The 22321-nt window shown below is 46.7% G+C and overlaps 1 protein-coding gene across 1 annotated transcript in view; it reads left to right on the forward strand.

Moving 5' to 3' along the window:
* creb5b (cAMP responsive element binding protein 5b) overlaps positions 1 to 22321 on the forward strand; it is a 119965-nt gene that overhangs the window by 19703 nt on the left and 77941 nt on the right. Inside the window, exons 4-5 of the mRNA XM_065027471.1 lie at positions 886 to 1007; positions 7195 to 7346. Coding sequence (XP_064883543.1) covers positions 886 to 1007; positions 7195 to 7346 — 274 coding nt within the window. The remainder of the gene's footprint in view (positions 1 to 885; positions 1008 to 7194; positions 7347 to 22321) is intronic.

Below are 22321 nucleotides of genomic sequence, written 5' to 3' on the forward strand. Positions count from 1 at the left end.
GTGAGAGGGTTGACGATCATAAGTCACCTGGCTGTCTGACTCTCCTGTTTAGGGTTAAAACAACTTCAACATGTCACCCAGAGAGATTTGAACGACCCCCAGCCCCTTCCCCGTTTTGATATGTAACACCCAAGCTTACCTCATTTCACCAACGTTTGGTCTGTTCTCCTGACATATGCTGTGAGTTGTCACGTCATCATACTTCTCTGGAAATGGACACCGCTTGCGCTCCAGTTTTTGAAAAGGTTTTAATTGAAGAGTTAAGCTCTCATCCTCCCTATGGGGAAAGACAGACTGGTTTGGTCAAACTGTATTTTGGTGGTCAATCCCCAGTCTAGCCAGAATGGATAAACAGGCCGTGGTGGAGTATGCTTTTAGCCTTTGAAAAGGACATGATCCTGAAATCACCTTGGACTGTCTGAAACACGATCCGGTCTCTCTGGTCTCTCTGCCCCCTGATGCTGAGCAGAGTACCACTGAAGGGAACAACAAACGAGCCCCCCCCCCTCTCTGTAGGTGAGGTCTGGACATTGTTAACTGAAATGTTGCTAGTGAGAGTAGTATCTCTGTCTAATGTAAAAGGAGAGTGGCTGTTCTAACCATTTGGAATGTCCATTAGCTTGGTCAATGTATTCTCTGCCTCTGCCCACTTCGTATTCATCAGCTGTTCTTCTTTGTCAGCAAACTATCAGAACTTAACAGTTCAGGCAGCAAACATACCGTGCAGATTTATCTACAAATGTACTGTTTTATACGATATTTAAAAAAAAATTGATCTGTTTCTAGAATGAATGTTTTCCAGACCAAGTAGCTACCTGCTAGGATGCTAATATCCATTCTAGTGTGAGTTTTATATGTAATTCAGTGGTGTCTCCTGTGTTCCAGACCAGACGCCGACCCCAACGCGCTTCCTGAAGAACTGTGAGGAGGTGGGTCTGTTCAGCGAGCTGGACTGTTCTATAGAACAGGAGTTCAGGAAGGCCCAGGAGGAAGAGGACAACAAACAGGTAGACAAGATGACAGTAAGACAACTAACCTGATTATCATGTAGACAAGATGACAGTAAGACAACTAACCTGGTTATCATGTAGACAAGATGACAGTAAGACAACTAACCTGATTATCATGTAGACAAGATGACAGTAAGACAACTAACCTGGTTATCATGTAGACAAGATGACAGTAAGACAACTAACCTGGTTATCATGTAGACAAGATGACAGTAAGACAACTAACCTGGTTATCATGTAGACAAGATGACAGTAAGACAGATAACCTGATTAATAGGTAGACAAGCTGACAGTAAGACAACTAACCTGATTATCATGTAGACAAGATGACAGTAAGACAGATAACCTGGTTATCATGTAGACAAGATGACAGTAAGACAACTAACCTGGTTATCATGTAGACAAGATGACAGTACGACAACTAACCTGGTTATCATGTAGACAAGATGACAGTGAGACAGCTAACCTGGTTATCACGTAGACAAGATGACAGTAAGACAACTAACCTGATTATCATGTAGACAAGATGACAGTAAGACAGATAACCTGGTTATCATGTAGACAAGATGACAGTGAGACAGCTAACCTGGTTATCCTGTAGACAAGATGACAGTAAGACAGATAACCTGATTATCATGTAGACAAGATGACAGTAAGACAGATAACCTGGTTATCATGTAGACAAGATGACAAATAACCTGATTATCATGTAGACAAGATGACAGTAAGACAGATAACCTGGTTATCATGTAGACAAGATGACAGTAAGACAGATAACCTGATTATCATGTAGACAAGATGACAGTAAGACAGATAACCTGGTTATCATGTAGACAAGATGACAGTAAGACAACTAACCTGGTTATCATGTAGACAAGATGACAGTAAGACAACTAACCTGATTATCATGTAGACAAGATGACAGTAAGACAACTAACCTGGTTATCATGTAGACAAGATGACAGTAAGACAACTAACCTGGTTATCATGTAGACAAGATGACAGTAAGACAACTAACCTGATTATCATGTAGACAAGATAACAGTTACACTATTCTGCACAATGAGAATTATTTAAATGAAGGTTGGCCATTGTCTTTCCAAGTGTCAGGGTTTTCTCTTCAGGTAGAGAAGATGAGAGTAAGAAATACAAACCTGCTTGTCAAACGCCTAGTTGGTTCAGTTTGATACACTAGTCTGCACAATTATTGAATCAAGGTCGGTTGTTGTTTTATGTTGTTTTAAGTGTGAAGTGTTTGAAGGTGTTTTGGATGCCCAGTTTTCCTGCTAGAACCATCCACTGAATTCGACACACTGCTCTGCACAGTGCCTTCACCTGTGTTTATCTGTGGAGTACAGTAAGATAAGCCCAGGGGAACCCCGGGTCAACCCACAGCTGGGTAGTCCCCTTTATCTTGCAGGGTTATCATTCTGGTTTCCCCCAGCAACCACAGACACACTCCATGCAGGTCTGGGCTCCCGTGTGGTGCAGCGGTCTAAGGCACTGCATCTCAGTGCTAGAGGCGTCACTACAGACCTTGGTTCGATTCCAGGCTTATCACAACTGGCCGTGATTGTGAGTCCCATAGGGCGGTGTACAATTGGCCCAACGTCGTTAGGGTTTGGCCGGGGTAGGCTGTCATTGTAAATAAGAATTTGTTCCTAACTGACTTGCCAAGTTAAATAAAGGTTCAAATGTAACTGTACACACACTGTCTTCATTCCCCCAGCCACCACACACACACACACACACACACACACACACACACACACACTTGCGCACACACACACTCCAGGCAGTTAACTACTTCCTTGGCCTGAAACACTCAGAGCAGGCACATGCATAGTCACACAAGTCAACTCCTAACCAATTGTAACAAACTAGCTCACACACTCACAACAGGTAGACTCTACCCTTCCCTATAATTCAATTCCAGGGGCTTTATTGGCATGAGAAACATATGTTTAACGTTGCCAAAGCAAGTGAAGTAGATAATATACAAAGTGAAATAAACAATAAAATGAACAGTAAACATTACACTCACAGAAGTTCCAAAAGAATAAAGACATTTCAAATGTCATATTATATATATATATACAGTGTTTTGATGATGTGCAAATGGTTAAAGTACAAAAGGGAAAATAAATAAATATAGGTTGTATTTACAATGGTGTTTGTTCTTCACTGGTTTCCCTTTTCTTGTGGCAACAGGTCACAAATCTTGCTGCTGTGATGTCACACTGTGGTATTTCACCCAGTAGATATGGGAGTTTATCAAAATCGGGTTTGTTTTCGAATTCTTTGTATCCCACTCACATGTCAGGATTCGAACGCTGTGTGACAGCAAGAGCCCCGACAGACAGACAGACAGACAGACAGACAGACAGACAGACAGACAGACAGACAGACAGACAGACAGACAGACAGACAGGCAGGTGAGGTGAGGAGGCACATGTCAGGCTCACTTCATCTTCAGAAACACAGATAGAGGGAGCTGTCAAAGCAGACAGACAGCAGACAGACAGCAGACAGACAGACAGACAGACAGACAGACAGACAGACAGACAGACAGACAGACAGACAGACAGACAGACAGACAGACAGACAGACCTGACTGCTACAGGTGAGGTGAGGAGGCAGCAGGAGATCAGATTCCCTCAGGCAGCTCCTTAAACAGCTCACTTCATCTCTCAGAAACACAGATAGAGGGAGTCACATTTCCTCGAGTCAAAGATTAACCTCAAACAGACAGCAGCTTGAGACTAGGCTGGACAGACAGACAGACAGACAGACAGACAGACAGACAGACAGACAGACAGACAGACAGACAGACAGACAGACAGACAGCAGCTTACAGGAGACTACCTGTGGTGTCTGCAGACTGATTGACAGACAGACAGACAGCAGCTTTCTTCTGAAAAGACAAGATGGACAAAGGGGGTGCTGTTGGGGCTGTGTTTTTGGAAAGGCTGGACAGACTTTTCCTAGACAGAGACAGACAGAGTGTGTCAGAGTGAGCACTGGGGCCCCTCCTGTTCAGCCTGTACATTAATGATCTGCCTTCTGTCACTGGGTCTGAAGTTCAAACAGACAGACAGACAATGTGAAAAAAAGACAGACTACTGAGCCAGATGTCTATGGGTCAGGGAGAAGCTCCAGGTGGTATCCGATTTTAAGTACCTTGGCATCATACTTGATTCCACCTCTCTTTTAAAAAGCATGTGAAAAAGGTAATTCAAATAACCAAATTCTTGAGACTCAAAGGCTGAAGCCCAATAGCCATCATCATTGTCACACAGACAGAGTTGGGAAAAGACAGACAGACAGACAGACAGACAGACAGACATCCACAAGGTCAGCTTGAGACAGTGAGACCAGGCTGGACAGCCATCAGACATAAGACAGCAAAATGCTTGAAGACATGGCTAAAGGTCAATCAGAGAACATGGTCCCAGGCTCCATGACAGACAGAAACACTTTGTTGCTTTTAGACATGTTGCTCTGACAGCAGCTTGAGACTCTGTCTGTATGCTATGTCTTGCTTGACCAGGCTGCTTGACAGTCTATATTGTAAGACAGACAGCAGCTTGAGACAGTGAGACCAGGCTGTAAAAAAAAAAATAAACTCAAAGACAGACAGACAGCAGCTTGAGACAGCGAGACCAGGCTGGACAGACAGACAGAGGCTGGACAGAAAGACAGACAGCAGCTTGAGACAGCGAGACCAGGCTGGACAGACAGACAGACAGCAGCTTGAGACAGACCAGGCTGGACAGACAGACAGACAGACTGGCACAGCGAGACCAGGCTGGACAGACAGACAGACAGCTTGAGACAGCGAGACCAGGCTGGACAGACAGACAGCCAGACCTGCACACTCGTCATGTGTCTGCGACACGTGTGGCTCACCGCCGTCACCACTCACCACAGTTTCAGAACAGTGATGTCTGATTGGACTCTAAGGTAGTTGTTAATGCATTATGGGTCAATGTTAAGAACTCTTTACCTGTGAAATGATATCTATACTCTACTGGCCACAACACAGCTACACTGTATCTCTGTCTCTCAGACTGCTGATCCAGTTTCTGGTCTGGTCTGTCGACTGTCTGTCTCCCAGACTGCTGATCCAGTGTCTGATCTGGTCTGTAGACTGTATCTCTGTCTCCCAGACTGCTGATCCAGTGTCTGGTCTGGTCTATAGACTGTATCTCTGTCTCTCAGACTGCTGATCCTGTGTCTGGTCTGGTCTATAGACTGGTTCTCTGTCTCTCAGACTGCTGATCCAGTGTCTGGTCTGGTCTGGTCTGTAGACTGTATCTCTGTCTCCCAGACTGCTGATCCAGTGTCTGCTCTGGTCTATAGACTGTTCTCTATCTCAGACTGCTGATCCAGTGTCTGGGGTCTGGGTTTGGTCTGGGTCTGGGTTTGGCTGTGGAAGCTGTCTGTGTGAGTCAGGTCACCCAGGCCACGTCCAGCCTCCTCAGTCCCCACAGTCTGGCGGTCTGGCGTTTATGGTTGAAGAGCTGTGCTCAGTCAGCACGACTGGGAGGCGAGTCTCAGCAGGACTGTGGAGTACACAGCATGGCAGCATATCACAGGGGAGAGAGATAAGGAGAAAGGTTGGTTGGAGTTCAAGAGAGCATAGCTTACAACAGTTTGCTCTTGGAAAAAAATGTGCTGTCTAGAACCAAAAACTGTTCTTCAGCTGTCCAAGTATAACCCTTTGGGTTCCAGGTAGAACCCTTTCCACAGAGGGACAAAAGGAGAACCCTTTGAAGAACCCTTTTTTTTCTAAGAGTGAAGAAGTTTCTGGTAGGGAAGTCTGTTGTTGTTATTGGTCTGAAAACCAGACCTTCCTAACCCCGCCTCCCCCACACACACTCACATTCACACACACCTCCCCAACAGTCATGAGTCCATAGTTTGCAAACATGTAGTCCTTCAAATAAGGGGCAATCAGAAGTTGCTATATCAATTTTGGGACGTATAAATGAATGATATGTAGCCATTGATTATTGAAGAATATAGCTTATGAGCTCATGAGCTTTGAAAAAAAAAAATACATATTTTACCTTTATTTAAGTAGGCAAGTCAGTTAAGAACAAATTCTTATTTTCAATGACGGCCTAGGAACAGTGGGTTAACTGCCTGTTCAGGGGCAGATTTGTACCTTGTCAGCTCAGGGTTTTGAACTTGCAACCTTCCAGTTACTAGTCCAACACGCTAACCAGTAGGCTACCCTGCCGCCCCAAAAAGCTTAGTTCAACTATTGTTCCCCATGAGAACCTCAAATATAAGCTTGTTTTACTCCAATGTTTGTAAACAAAGTAAATGTAAGCAAACACTATATAACCTAAAAACATGATTACAACTATGATGTTGATATCATGGATGGTCAGTCTATAGCTCTGTCTTTGAGTTTGAGAGTGGTTACATTTCTTCAGTCCCATCCACCCTCAGCTTTTTACCAAAACAGTGATAGGGAGGACACTTTGCTATTGTTTCAACTGCTGATTGCTGCTTTAAATATTCCTGCTCTTGGCGAGGAAAGTGACTGAGCAGTACAGGGATTACAGTAAAGCTGTGGAACTTTTACACTAAATTAACTTAAAGACACATTATTGCAGTTGGCTGTTAGCAATGTGTTCTGACTTGATTCTCTCTCTCTCTCTCTCTCTCTCTCTCTCTCTCTCTCTCTCTCTCTCTCTCTCTCTCTCCCTCCCTCCCCCCCTCATCTCTCTCTCTTCCTCTCTCTCTCTCTCTCTCTCTCATTTTTTCCCTCCCTCCCTACCTACCTCCCTCCCTCCCTCATCCCCCTCCCTCTCCCTCCCTCCCCCTTTCCTCTCTCCCTCCCTCCCCCTCCCTCCCTCCCTCCCTCCCCCTCCCTCCCTCCCTCCCTCCCTCCCTCCCTCCCCTCCCCCTTCTCTCTCTCCTCCTCCTCCTCTCTCTTGCTCTCTCCCTCCCCCTCCTCTCTCTTGCTCTTTCCCTCCCCTCTCTCTCTCTTGCTCTCTCTCTCTCTCTCTCTCTCTCTCTCTCTCTCTCTCTCTCTCTCTCCCCTCTCTCTCTCTCTCTCTCTCTCTCTCTCTCTCCTCCTCCTCCTCTCTCTCTCTCTCCCTCCTCCTCCTCTCTCTTGCTCTCTCCCTCCCCCTCCACTCTCTTGCTCTTTCCCTCCCTCCCTCTCCAGAATATCTCTCTACATGGCCAGAACCTCCAGAACCAGCAGCATCACTCTCGGATGGGGAACCATGACAACAGCATAGTGATCCAGCAGGGCCTGTCCTCTCCCCAGTCCAACTCTGTCATCACCCAGGCCCCCTCCACCAACAGACAGCTAGGGTGAGGCCTCCAGTCCACACCGCCTGGATGAACCAAAACATTAACACACGCCCAACTAACATTAGACCTGGGTCAAATACAGTACATGTCAAATATGCTATTTTAGTATGCTTACTTTAGTTTGAAATGCTTCCATCTCTATTCTCTGTGCTTAGTCTAGAGAACTACTCTGCCTTGGCTCCGTGTGATATTCACCACAGTGATATGAGGATGTCCTCCACAGCAGTGGCCCTGTGATTGGCATTCCTGTGTAGTCTCTGAGGTCACACCAGTGTTCTGTTACATCTGGACCTGTGTGTGTGTGTGTGTGTGTGTGTGTGTGCGTGCGTGCGTGCGTGTGTGCGTGCGTGTGTGTGTGTGTTACTGACAAGGCGATTCATGTCTAGCTGTTGGCTGTGTATTGTCCCACAGCAGAGCATGTCAAGAGGGTCCCGTGGGACAGGGATGAGGTCATCTTTGATGGCCCCGGCTGCTTTTACAGCGGTTTAGTATTTCACTCCAAAATAGTCCCTGTCTTTCTTTCACCGTCGGAAAGTCACACAATAACTGCCTTTGGTTTAGATGTTTCCATCCTGGTTGCAACTGAAAGCCTTGTTAAAAACAGGGGTATGATTGAATTCAGCGTGAAACGTGTGAATTTCAAGTCCTTATACAGGCTGATGAACAGGGTTCATAAGGGTATAGAAGGATCAGAGGACTGTTCCATTATCCTTCAGTCAGCTTCTTACTCTATTGATTAAATGAACATTGAAAAGGTTTCCTGAGGTTCTGAAACTATTTTCGGGGAGTTTAACATTAACGCTTGTTGACGTTTGTACATCTGTGAGCTGTTGAGTTCAGACCTCTGTGCTGTACAACTAGTCAGGATGGGTGTTGGGTGTGCCCACCATGATGTCACAGACCCTCGTCCCGTACCCCTGGGGGGATTTCAGCTTTTTGGGGGGGAACGCCTTCATTGTGCAAGCGCTCCCCTCCACTGACCTGTGTCTTGAGTTGATGTTGTTTCCTCTCTCTTTCTTTCTCTCTCTCTCTTTCTTTCCTTCCTTCTTTGTATCAGAAAGAAAATTGACACTTGAATCACACGTACATATGCAGTCCACACACACACACACACACACACACACACACACACACACACACACACACACACACACACACACACACACACACACACACACACACACACACACACACACACACACACACACACACACACACACACACACACACACACACAGGGGTGGATGTGGGTACGCAGACCAACGTGACACTGTGGCCCCTCATGATGAGTTTCTATGTTTTGTGGCCCCACCCTCATCAAAGTTGCCCATCCTGCCCTAAGAGGTCAGTAGTCAGAAACACCATGCAACTATTAGAATGCTTTATTCACTGAATCACACTCCTATGACTAGAATCTGGGTTTGATTTAATTAGTCATAGACTCTCTCTCTCTCTCTCTCTCTCTCTCTCTCTCTCTCTCTCTCTCTCCTTCCTAGTCTCTCTCTCTTGTTTTCTCCCTCTCACTCCCTCTCCCTCTCACTCTGTGCGTGCTTTAAAAAATGCAGCCTAGAAGTGGAAAACATGATGTCTTGGACTAGAAATTAGGCCTATAGTCTGTCCTTTGTTGAGCCAGACCTATATTATGTGAGCGTGACCTATAGTTAAGCCAGCTCTGTGTTAAGCCAGCATTGTGTTAAACCAGCATTGTGTTAAGCCAGCATTGTGTTAAGCCAGCCCTGTGTTAAGTCACATTGTGTTAAGCCAGCATTGTGTTAAGCCAGCTCTGTGTTAAGCCAACATTGTGTTAAGCCAGCATTGTGTTAAGCCAGCATTGTGTTAAGCCAGCATTGTGTTAAGCCAGCTCTGTGTTAAGCCAGCATTGTGTTAAGCCAGCATTGTGTTAAGCCAGCTCTGTGTTAAGCCAGCTCTGTGTTAAGCCAGCATTGTGTTAAGCCAGCATTGTGTTAAGGCAGCTCTGTGTTAAGTCTGCATTGTGTGAAGCCAGCATTATGTTAAAACAGCATTGTGTTAAGGCAGCTCTATTAAAGCAGCTCTGTGTTAAGGCAGCTCTATTAAAGCAGCTCTGTGTTAAGGCAGCTCTATTAAAACAGCTCTGTGTTAAGGCAGCTCTATTAAAGCAGCTCTGTGTTAAGCCAGCCTGTGTCCAGTCAGGCCTGTGTAGTTTTACCACTGGCTGGAAGAAGACCTGGGCTGTGTCCCAAATGGCACCCTATTCCCACTGGGCTCTGGTCAGAAGTAGTGCACTATATAGAGAATAGGGCGCCATTTCGGACGCAGGCCTGGTGAATATTGGATGTGGGAGCCATCAGTAAGCCTGACTGACACCCCTATACAGGCTCTTTGTACAGGAGAGGACAGGGCTGGAATTACATCCCCTTGACTTGGAGGAGAAGAAATCACTGTTTGTCAGTAAAGACAGACATAAGGCTGTGCTGAGAGAGACAGGCCTGTTTTACCTGACTTAACCTGTCATCAGACTCCCCACCTCGCTGGAGAGGAGGAGCATGGGTAGGAAGACTCACCACTTCAGCATTTTCAGGGAAAACAGTTGAACATCAGCCAGCTGGCTAAATATGGCACATTTACAGAAAGGTTCAGCAGCGTGTATTGTCTCTGTCAATAAGCTTAATTAACTGAAGTACCTTTTAGTTGGTCAACTTTATTCTATAGTACAGATTCATCCATTTCAAAGGGTTTTGGTTGAGATAATCAGAAAATCATCTGTTTTGTGTCACGTGTTCAAATCAAATCAAATCAAAGTTGATTTGTCACGTGCGCCGAATACAACAGGTGTAAACCTTACAGTGAAATGCTCACTTACAGGCTCCAACCAATGGTGCGGGAAAAAAAAGTATGTGTGTGTGTGTGTGTGTGTGTGTGTGTGTTGGTAAGTAAAGAAATAAAACAACAGTAAAAAGACATGTGAAAATAAGAGTAGCAAGGCTTTATACAGACACCTGTTAGTCAGGCTTGTTGAGGTAGTATGTACATGTAGCTATATACAGACACCTGTTAGTCAGGCTTGTTGAGGTAGTATGTACATGTAGGTATCGTTAAAGTGACTATGCATATAAGATGAACAGAGAGTAGCAGAAGCGTAAAAAGAGGGGTTGGAGGGTGGTGGGACACAATGCAGATAGCCCGGTTAGCCAATGTGCAGGAGCACTGGTTGGTCGGCCCAATTTAGGTAGTATGTACATGAATGTATAGTTAAAGTGACTATGCATATAAGATAAACAGAGCGTAGCAGCAGCGTAAAAGAGCGGTTGGGGGATGGGGGGCACACAATAAAAAATAGTCCGGGTAACCATTTGTTTACCTGTTCAGGAGTTTTATGGATCTCGGGACCCATGCAAAATCTTTTTAGTTTCCTGAGGGGAATAGGCTTTGTCGTGATCTCTTCACGACAGTCTTGGTGTGTTTGGACCAATCTAGTTTATTGTTGATGTGGACACCAAAGAATTTGAAGCTCTCAACCTGCTCCACTACAGCCCCGTCGATGAGAATGGGGACGTGCTCGGGGATCCTTTTCCTATAGTCCACAATAATCTCCTTAGTCTTGGTTAAGTTGAGGGATAGGTTGTTATTCTGGCACCACCCGGCCAGGTCTCTGACCTCCTCCCTATAGGCTGTCTCGTTGTTGTCGGTGATCAGGCCTACCACTGTTGTGTCGTCAGCAAACTTAATGATGGTGTTGGAGTCGTGCCTGGCCATGCAGTCGTGGGTGAACAGGGAGTACTGGAGGGGACTGAGCACGCACCCCTGGGGAGCTCCAGTGTTGAGGATCAGCGTGGCAGATGTGTTGCTACCTACCCTCACCCCCTAGGGGCGGCCTGTCAGGAAGTCCAGGATCCAGTTGCAGAGGGAGGTGTTTAGTCCCAGGATCCTTAGCTTGGTGATGAGCTTTGAGGGTACTATGGTGTTGAAAGCTGAGCTGTAGTCAATGAACAGCATTCTCACATAGGTGTTCCTTTTGTCCAGGTGGGAAAGGGCAGTGTGGAGTGCAATAGAGATTGCATCATCTGTGGATCTGTTTGGGCGGTATGCAAATTGGAGTGGGTCTAGGGTCTCTGGGATAATTATGTTGATGTGAGCCATTACCAGCCTTTCAAAGCACTTCATGGCTACGGACGTGAGTGCTACGGGTCTGTGGTCATTTAGGCAGGTTGCCTTAGTGTTCTTGTGTACAGGGACTATGGTGGTCTGCTTGAAGAGTGTTGGTATTACAGACTCAATCAGGGACATGTTGAAAATGTCAGTGATGACAACTGCCAGTTGGTCAGCACATGCCCGGAGCACACGTCCTGGTAATCTGTCTGGCCCTGCAGCCTTGTGTATGTTGACCTGTTTAAAGGTTTTACTCACGTCGGCTACGGAGAGTGTGATCATACAGTCGTCCGGAATAGCTGATGCTCTCATGCATACCTCAGTGTTGCTTGCCTCGAAGCGAGCATAGAACTAGTTTAGATAGTCTGGTAGGCTCGTGTCACTGGGCAGCTCGCGGCTGTGCTTCCCTTTGTATTTTGTAATAGTTTGCAAGCGCTGCCAACGAGCGTCGTAGCCGGTGTAGTATGATTCAATCTTAGCCCTGTATTGACGCTTTATCTGTTTGATGGTTCGTCGCAGGGCATAGAGGGATTTCTTGTAACCTTCCGGGTTAGAGTCCCGCACCTCTACACTTTAGCTCAGTGCGAATGTTGCCTGTAATCCATGGCTTCTGGTTGGGGTATGTACGTACAGTGACTGTGGGGATGACGTCCTCGATGCACTTATTGATATAGCTCTAACAAGGAATAAATACATCACTTGATAAACATGTCATATGTAGCAAGATAAACTTCTAAAGGAATTATTTTTAATCGTTCCATTTTGCGTTCATTTGTATAAAGCCAGTGACTGATGTGGTGTATTCCTCAATGTCATCGGAAGAATCCCGGAACTGTGATAGCAAAACAGTCCTGTAGTTTAGCATCTGCTTCATCTGACCATTTTTTTTATAGACCTAGTCACTGGTGCTTCCTGCTTTAATTTTTGTAAGCAGGAATCAGGAGGATAGAGTTGTGGTCGGATTTACCAAATGCAGGGCGAGGGAGAGCTTTGTACGCGTCTCTGTGTGTGGAGTTCAGGTGATCTAGAATTTTTTTCCCTCTGGTTGCACCTTTAACATGTTGATAGAGATTTGGTAGAACTGATTTAAGTTTCCATGTATTAAAGTCTCCGGCCACTAGGAGCGCCACCTCTGGGTGAGTGGTTTCCTGTTAGCTTATTTCCTTATACAGCTGACTGAGTGTGGTCTTAGTGCCAACATCTGTCTGTGGTGGTTCACAGTTAAACCTCAGCTATGGCGTAAGCCTCTGCTAAATGTATCTTCTATATGGCATTGCCTGATCAGGCTGTTTTTAGATGTGTCTGTTTTGGGATTGTTCTGAACGTGCCAGTGCATTGTGGTGTGGTGGTCATAGTCTGGGGAATCATTTGGTGTCTGTATGGTGGTCAGTACGGTCACTGAGATGCCAGATGGAGGAAGAATGCAGCTGTTTCAGGGATATTTACAGCAAATACCATCAGGAATACCCTAACATGGAAACAACGTCAGACACAGTAAGAAAAAAGAGTTTATGAATACACATCTACTGTAGGGGAATAACCCAACGTGTAGGAAACATGTAACTGAGACACCCTTCAGTTTCAGAAGGTTATAAACCTGTAACTGAGGAACCCTTCAGTTTCAGAGGGTTATAGGAAACATGTAACTGAGAAACCCTTCAGTTTCAGAAGGTTATAAACCTGTAACTGAGGAACCCTTCAGTTTCAGAGGGTTATAGGAAACATGTAACTGAGAAACCCTTCAGTTTCAGAGGGTTATAGGAAACATGTAACTGAGAAACCCTTCAGTTTCAGAGGGTTATAGGAAACATGTAACTGAGAAACCCTTCAGTTTCAGAGGGTTATAGGAAACATGTAACTGAAAAAACGGCAGGTAGCCTAGAGGTTAAAAACATTGTGCCAGTAACCGAAAGACCGTTGGTTTGAATCTCTGAGCTGACTAGGTGAAAAATCTGTCAATGTGCCCTTGAGCAATGCGCTTAACCCTAATTTCTCCTGTAAGTCACTCTGGATAAGAGCGTCCACTAAAATGTTACTGAGGGGAGAAACCTTTCAGTTTCAGAAGGTTATAAACCTGTAACTGAGGAACCTTTCAGTTTCAGAGGGTTATAGGAAACATGTAACTGAGACACCCTTCAGTTTCAGAGGGTTATAGGAAACATGTAACTGAGAAACCCTTCAGTTTCAGAGGGTTATAGGAAACATGTAACTGAGACACCCTTCAGTTTCAGAGGGTTATAGGAAACATGTAACTGAGAAACCCTTCAGTTTCAGAGGGTTATAGGAAACATGTAACTGAGAAACTCTTCAGTTTCAGAGGGTTATAAGAAACATGTAACTGAGAAACCCTTCAGTTTCAGAGGGTTAGAAACCTGTAACTGAGGAACCTTTCAGTTTCAGAGGGTTAGAAACCTGTAACTGAGGAACCTTTCAGTTTCAGAGGGCGGTAACTGAGAAACCCTTCAGTTTCAGAGGGTTATAAACCTGTAACTGAGGAACCTTTCAGTTTCAGAAGGTTATAAACCTGTAACTGAGGAACCTTTCAGTTTCAGAGGGCGGTAACTGAGAAACCCTTCAGTTTCAGAGGGTTATAAGAAACCTGGGACATTTACTTTGGTAAGGGACTTGATCCATTATTTCTGAAGTATTGAATGATGTTAGATGCTAATATTGGATTTTGTCCTGCAAAAGGGAATGAATGAGGCCAAGCTATAAGAGAGAAGCATGGAAGCCCCTACCACTCTGACTCATGCACTGACAGCGTGGGACAGAACGAGACAGAGAGGGGTTACCCTGACCCTGGTGCAGGACAGGAGCCCGTTGTTTACAACAAGTACCATGGACCCACATCACATGACTAGGAAACACTTGTTTCTAGATGAGCTGATTCCCCCAGAGACAGAGAGGGGTTACCCTGACCCTGGTGCAGGACAGGAGCCCGTTGTTTACAACAAGTACCATGGACCCACATCACATGACTAGGAAACACTTGTTTCTAGATGAGCTGATTCCCCAGAGACAGAGAGGGGTTACCCTGACCCTGGTGCAGGACAGGAGCCCGTTGTTTACAACAAGTACCATGGACCCACATCACATGACTAGGAAACACTTGTTTCTAGATGAGCTGATTCCCCCAGAGACAGAGAGGGGTTACCCTGACCCTGGTGCAGGACAGGAGCCCGTTGTTTACAACAAGTACCATGGACCCACATCACATGACTAGGAAACACTTGTTTCTAGATGAGCTGATTCCCCCAGAGACAGAGAGGGGTTACCCTGACCCTGGTGCAGGACAGGAGCCCGTTGTTTACAACAAGTACCATGGACCCACATCACATGACTAGGAAACACTTGTTTCTAGATGAGCTGATTCCCCCAGAGACAGAGAGGGGTTACCCTGACCCTGGTGCAGGACAGGAGCCAGTTGTTTACAACAAGTACCATGGACCCACATCACATGACTAGGAAACACTTGTTTCTAGATGAGCTGATTCCCCCAGAGAGAGAGCGGAAGAGAGCGCTGGAAATGTTAACATCAGCAGGAAAAGGGGGCTTGAGGAAACCCCTCTACAGAGGAACATAGTGGAACACCGGAAACCGTTAGGGCCAACTAGCACGTCCATCCTTCTGTCCATCCGTCCCTCCACGCATGAGGTCTCTCCACAGGAACTTCCTGTCCCCACAGCGGCTGCTGCTCTGTAGCTAGGCTAAACCACACACATGCTGGTGTGGTTACACACAGACCCAGTGTTCATCACAACAGAACAAAGTACTGGAGGTCAATGGGGTTCCACTCGGTGCTGCACACTGAAAACTCCCCGTTGAACCGTGTGCAGTATCTGTCTTAGCTTTATGTGCCACTAAATGTGGTTGGAAATATCACAAGTTAGTTATTTATCTGTATTTTTCATTGTAAGATTGTGAAACCACATTCTGGTTCAGATATAACCTGAACCTGAACAGGTCCTTGTCCTGTTGTTGTTGTTGTTGTTGTTGCTGAGCCCTACAAAGCTTTAATCCCGAAATGATCTTCTCACACTGCAGCGCTCCTTTAGAGAGCAGAGATTTGACTAGAGGAAGAGAGATCACCAGCCAGTACAGAATGAGTCTAATCCCAGCTGGGCTGGCCCACATCTGGGCCCTGGGCTCTGCCGAGCGCGAGGCGTAGAGCGTCCAATGAATTAGGATAACAAGTTGTTTTCATTGCTCCACAATGTTTACTAAAGAGCTTTGAGGCTTGGAATCAATTAAGATTGGCTTTCCTCAAGTCAATTTACTTTAGGTTTGAGCTGGGCCTGCAGCTATGAAACGTGAGTAGGACAACGTCCCTCCCTCCCTCCCTCCCCCTCCCTCTCCCTCTGTCTGTCTCCCTCCCTCCCTCCCTCCCTCCCTCCCTCCCTCCCTCTGTCTGTCTCTGTCTGTCTCTCTGTCTCTGTCTCTCTCTCTCTCTCTCTCTCTCTCTCTCTCTCTCTCTCTCTTTGTCTCTCTCTCTCTCTCTCTCTCTCTCTCTTTGTCTGTCTCTTCCTCTCCCTCTCCCTCTCCCTCTCCCTCTCCCTCTCTGACAGGAGAGTCCTTGAACACAAACCTTAGAGAACAACACTGACACAAGCCAGTGTTAAAACCAGTCCTTCAGAAAAAAGATCTTAATGTCATGACCATCATTATAATAAAAAGGGTTTCTGAATGCTCTTTGCCTTTTGTCAGGGCTACATGTGTTAGACATAGCTGTTCAACCAAGATAGATACAACGTTGTAGTAGAACCAGAACCTTTTGACTCACAGAAAAGGGAGGTGTGTGTGGGGACGGGGATGGGCGGGGCACAACAGCACTGGCAACAATATCCAAACGTCTGGATGAGTAGGTTACATCATGATTGAAACCTAATGAACTTCACCAGGCATGCGGCTCAGTGAACCTGACAACAACTGGCTTCTCAATCAGCTCTGATTTCAGATGTGGTATTAGGTTCAGTCATCAATTAACCTCCTATTTATAATACATAGGAATCTTTCCAGTGGTATTGTTCCGTATCCAGGAATGCAAGCTGGTACAGACAAGTGCTTATAGTGTAAGGTTGTATTTGACTGTAATCATTGCTAGTCGGATATATTATCCCTGTATGTTTTTTTGCTTTCCTTACTGATTTTCACAGTCAAATTGTCTTGTATCTATTTTAAACTGATTAATTCAAAGCAAAAACTATTCTTTAACCAATAAGCTAACTGACTGTTATTGGTGTGGAATGATAACTCATTGTGAAACACCTCCCAGAAGTTGTGAGAAGTTATTGCAGCACACTGGCATATACACACACACACACACACACACACACACACACACACACACACACACACACACACACACACACACACACACACACACACACACACACACACACACACACACACACACACACACACACACACACACACACACACACACACACACACACACAGAGAGACAAACACACACAGAGACACAGAAACACACACAGAGACACACACAGAGACACACACACACACACACACACACACACACACACACACACACACACACACACACACACACACACATGCACACACACATGCACACACACACACAGAGAGACAAACACACACAGAGACACAGAAACACACACACACACACACAGAGACACACTAGACTCTTTAATAGAGAGAAGTAGTGTGTGAGATATCCCCTTGACCTCCAGTCATGAAAAGTAAAGGATGACTGTTTTCTTCTGTTGACGTTTGGAACTTGCCTTTCCATATTTATGACAGACATCAAGCGCAGTAGAATATCAGAGGTGACATTTCTCCTTTGTATTTCTCTAAATGCAGAGTTGGTCTGTTGAGGTCAAATGTGGATAGTAAGTGCATGGTGAGATGAGTAGCACATCAAAAGAAAGGGCTGTGTATTGTTTCTCTCATAGAAACGGAACTGGTTGATCAGCAGGTACGCAGCTCAGCGAAGTGAAACTTGGAGCAACACGAACGGAAGAGCAGTGAAGAAAATGACTCTGAGCTTTTTTTTCAAATATAGTTTCAGATACATATTTAATTTCACACCTTTATGTTCACATCAGCCTGCAGCATCTTGTGGTCAGCCTATTTCTAGAAGGGAAGTTCATCACTGAAATTGCCCCAAACATTTTCATCAGTCTCACGCTAGGCTGTAGGGTACACTATGACAATATATCAGGCTTTGACTTGCTTGGGTTTTTCATGGAATATGATCTTATGTTTATTGCAGAATATCTAGAAACATTGAAGTAGGTGTGTTCTCTATATATCCATACAAGACCAGCTGGATAAAGTGACATTTGGTATTAGTTGTTTTTAGTCATCCCTATATGACCCCTGACCTTTAGATGAATGGAGAACCATGTTATACGAGTCTGTATCACACCACTGCCTGGGATAAGCTACATTTACACTGTGGACTATTAAGTGCTTGAAGAGTGATTCACGATGACTTCATCATGTGTGAACTGAAATCCTCTTCCTTCCTGTTACAACTTCAGTTGTGCCAAAAAGCTGGAAGATGTGGAATATTTCTCCATTGTTTACATTTGTATTGATGGGCCGACACTTTGATAATAAACACATCTCACAGAGTGGGCGGGGCTTTAAGGAAATAGAATTACCCACAACGACATATAGACCTCATCCTAATAGAATAGGGTTTCTAGGGACTTTGTGTGGTCAACACTCCTACTGTACACTGTTTTCCATCTATATGTAGATAAGACAACGCGAGCCACTGTTATCCTGCTGCCCATTGTGTGTTGGTGTCGGAGTCGGGAAGTGGAGGTCCGGGTCACAATAACTAACGACCAGGGGTTCTTCTCATGTTTTCATTGGCCAGGATCTGACCTTGTGACCCATGGCTGCTTCAGCCACACTTCCTGTATTATTGTTGATAATTAGATTGCATTTACAGAATCAGGGAGATAAGTAGGAGGGAGGTCCACCCTGAGACCAGACCAGCGGAGGGAGAACAGACCAGGGGAGGGAGGTCCACCCTGAGACCAGACCAGGGGAGGGAGGTCCACCCTGAGACCAGACCAGCGGAGGGAGAACAGACCAGGGGAGGGAGGTCCACCCTGAGACCAGACCAGGGGAGGGAGACCAGACCAGGGGAGGGAGGTCCACCTTGAGACCAGACCAGGGGAGGGAGACCAGACCAGGGGAGGGAGGTCCACCTTGAGACCAGACCAGGGGAGGGAGACCAGACCAGGGGAGGGAGGTCCACCATGAGACCAGACCAGGGGAGGGAGGTCCACCTTGAGACCAGACCAGGGGAGGGAGACCAGACCAGGGAAGGGAGGTCCACCTTGAGACCAGACCAGGGGAGGGAGGTCCAACCTGAGACCAGACCAGGGGAGGGAGACCAGACCAGGGGAACTGAACTGCCACATAATGTTTGTGTCCCAAATGGCACCCCATTCCCTATATAGTGCACTACTTTTGAGCAGAGCCTTAAATTAGTAAACTATATAGGGTGCCATTTGGAATGTAGACAATGCATGGGCTGATTTGACCTCCTGACACTGCCTACCCATGCCATGCCCTCACCATCTGCTTGGCAACAGGACATGGATGGATGAACCACTGTGTTGTGGTGACCTGACCTTAGAATGTACAGTAGAGAGAGAGATTAAATGTGTGGAGAGAGAGAGAAAGAGAGAGAGAGGGAGGTACAGTAGAGCAACAGGCAGGGAGAGGGAAGAGAGAGAGAGAAAGAGAGAGAGAGAGAGAGACAGAGAGAGAGAGAGGTACAGTAGAGCAACAGGCAGGGAGAGGGAAGAGAGAGAGAGAGAGAGAGAGAGAGAGAGAGAGAGAGAGAGGTACAGTAGAGCAACAGGCAGGGAGAGGGAAGAGAGAGAGAGAGGGGTATGACAGAAAGAGAGGGGGAGGGAGTGTTAGAAACAAGGTAAATGAGAGAGAGATGGAGGGAGAGGGAGAGAGAGGTAGATAGAGAAAGGGGTAGAGTGGGAGAGAGAGAGAGAGAGAGAGAGAGAGGGGGGTAGAGTGGGAGAGAGAGAGAGAGAGAGAGAGAGAGAGAGAGAGAGAGAGAGAGAGGGGTAGAGTGGGAGAGGTAGAGAGAGAGAGAGAGAGAGAGAGAGAGAGAGAGAGAGAGAAAGGATGTACATCTGACCTGAATTAAGATGAGCTCATTGTGTACTGCAGTAGGTTTTAATAGTGCATTTGGAGAGGAACGCCCAGGCTCTGTTCCCTCTCATTCCAGCAGGTCATCTCTGCCCTGGGGCCACCACACATTCTGCCTTCTGCACTGTACTGTACTGTAACGCACACGCACACACACACACTCAGCTCTCAGGAACACTGGGAGAGAGCAAGAGAGGGATCAGGAGGAGGATGGGAGAGAGGAAGAGTGATCAGATGGAGGATGAAAGAGAAGAAGAGAGAGATGAAAAAGGATGGAGGAGAGGAAAAGAGAGGTCTCTGATGATGGGGGAGGAGAGGTAGAGAGAGGTCTCTGATGATGGTGGAGGAGAGGTCTCTGATGATGGTGGAGGAGAGGTAGAGAGAGGTCTCTGATGATGGTGGTGGAGAGGTAGAGAGAGGTCTCTGATGATGGTGGAGGAGAGGTAGAGAGAGGTCTCTGATGATGGTGGAGGAGAGGTAGAGAGAGGTCTCTGATGATGGTGGTGGAGAGGTAGAGAGAGGTCTCTGATGATGGTGGAGGAGAGGTAGAGAGAGGTCTCTGATGATAGTGGTGGAGAAGTAGAGAGAGGTCTCTGATGATGGTGGAGGAGAGGTAGAGAGAGGTCTCTGATGATGGTGGTGGAGAGGTAGAGTGAGGTCTCTGATGATGGTGGAGGAGAGGTAGAGAGAGGTCTTTGATGATGGTGGAGGAGAGGTAGAGAGAGGTCTCTGATGATGGTGGAGGAGAGGTAGAGAGAGGTCTCTGATGATGGTGGAGGAGAGGTAGAGATGGAATTACTTTTCTGACTTGAACCTGGCTGAATTCAACAGTATGTCTCCTCTCCTCCTCCTCTTCGCTCCTCTTCTTTTCTTTTATCTTCTCCTCTTCTCTTCTCCTATCCTCTTCTCTTCTCCTCCTCTTCTCCTCTCTTCTCCTATCCTCTTCTCTTCTCCTCCTCTTCTCCTCTCTTCTCCTATCCTCTTCTCTTCTCCTCCTCTTCTCCTCTCTTCTCCTCTCCTCTTCTCTTCTCTTCTCTCCTCTCCTCCTCTCTCTCTCTTCTCCTATCCTCTTCTCTTCTCATCCTCTCTTCTCTTCTCCTCTCCTTTCCTCTTTCCTCTTCTCTTCTCCTCCTCTCTTCTCTCTCTCCTCTCCTCCTCTTCTCTTCTCCTCCTCTCTCCTCTCCTCCTCTTCTCTCCTCTTCTCCTCTTCTCTTCTCCTCCTCTCTCCTCTCCTCCTCTTCTCTCCTCTCCTCCTCTTCGCTCCTCTTCTTTTCTTTTATCTTCTCCTCTTCTCTTCTCCTATCCTCTTCTCTTCTCATCCTCTCTCCTCCTCTCTCCTCTTCTCCTCCTCTCTTCTCCTCTCCTCCTCTTCTCCTCTCTTCTCCTCTCCTCCTCCTCTCCTCTCTTCTCCTCTCCTCCTCTTCTCCTCTCTTCTCCTCTTCTCTTCTCATCCTCTCTTCTCCTCTCTTCTCCTCTTCTCTTCTCCTCCTCTCTCCTCTTCTCCTCCTCTCTTCTCCTCTCTCCTCTCTCTTCTCCTCTCTCTCTCCTCCTCTCCTCCTCTCCTCTCTCCTCTTCTCCTCCTCTCTCCTCCTCTCTCCTCCTTCTCTCTTCTCTTCTCCTCCTCTCTCCTCTTCTCCTCCTCTCTTCTCCTCTCCTCCTCACTAATAAAAGTCAGCCAGTGTCGTAAGTCATTAGTCTGATTTATTTGATCAGATTGGTATTATTTCCTGGTCCAAACCCCATGACACTCTCCTCCAAGCCAGTGATTAAAGGCAGTAAATCAGGGGCAGGTCCTGCCTAGTGTTTACTCAGCGAGCCAGGCAGCTGCAAGCTGTTTGAGGCCGTTCTTTCTCCCTGTGTTTACCTCCGTTCCCATGACGACCCGCACCACCATCTCCCAAGCGCCTGGAACTTGGCCCCGGCTTGTTTTGGTTACATTTGAAAGTTTTGCGCTGCTGTGTCTACCAGAGTTAACAGTGACTTCACCCAGCACCCAGCACATGAGAGAAGTACAGGAGTGACTGCAGCGCTGTTAGATCGGGGAAGGAGAGAGAGGGAGAGAGCAGGGAGAGAAAGAGGTAAGGAAGGAGAGGGTGAGAGAGAGAGCAGGAGAAAGGAGGGAGGGAGGAGGAGGCTGGTTGCAGGCAGGCATGCAGCGGGTGGGGGGAGGGAGGGAGAGAAGCCAAGAGCATTACATCATTACTGGAGCAGAGTCAGAAGGGAAGAATATGAGAGTCAGTGGGCTGTCCATCTCTCCTCCCTCTCTCTCTCTCTCTCTCTCTCTCTCTCTCTCTCTCTCTCTCTCTCTCTCTCTCCATCTCTCCTCCCTCCTCTCTCTCTCTCTCTCCCTCTCCATCTCTCCTCCCTCCTCCCTCTCTCTCTCTCTCTCTCCTCTCCATCTCTCCTCTCCTCTCTCTCTCTCTCTCTCTCTCTCCCTCTCTCCATCTCCTCCTCCCTCTCTCTCTCTCTCTCTCTCTCTCCCTCTCTCTCTCTCCCTCAATCTCCCACTCTCTCTCTCCCTCTCTCTCTCTCCATTCTCCTCCCTCCTCTTGGACAGCTGCCAAGCCTCTTATGTTCCACTCTCTAGTGCTTGAGTTGGAGATGGTACTCGGCCTACGACAGTATGGCTCATTGTTAGTGTGTGTGTGTGTGTGTGTGTGTGTGGGGGGGCTTAG

The sequence above is a fragment of the Oncorhynchus nerka genome, linkage group LG14 (genome assembly GCF_034236695.1).
Source record: "Oncorhynchus nerka isolate Pitt River linkage group LG14, Oner_Uvic_2.0, whole genome shotgun sequence".
NCBI classification, from domain to species: domain Eukaryota; kingdom Metazoa; phylum Chordata; class Actinopteri; order Salmoniformes; family Salmonidae; genus Oncorhynchus; species Oncorhynchus nerka.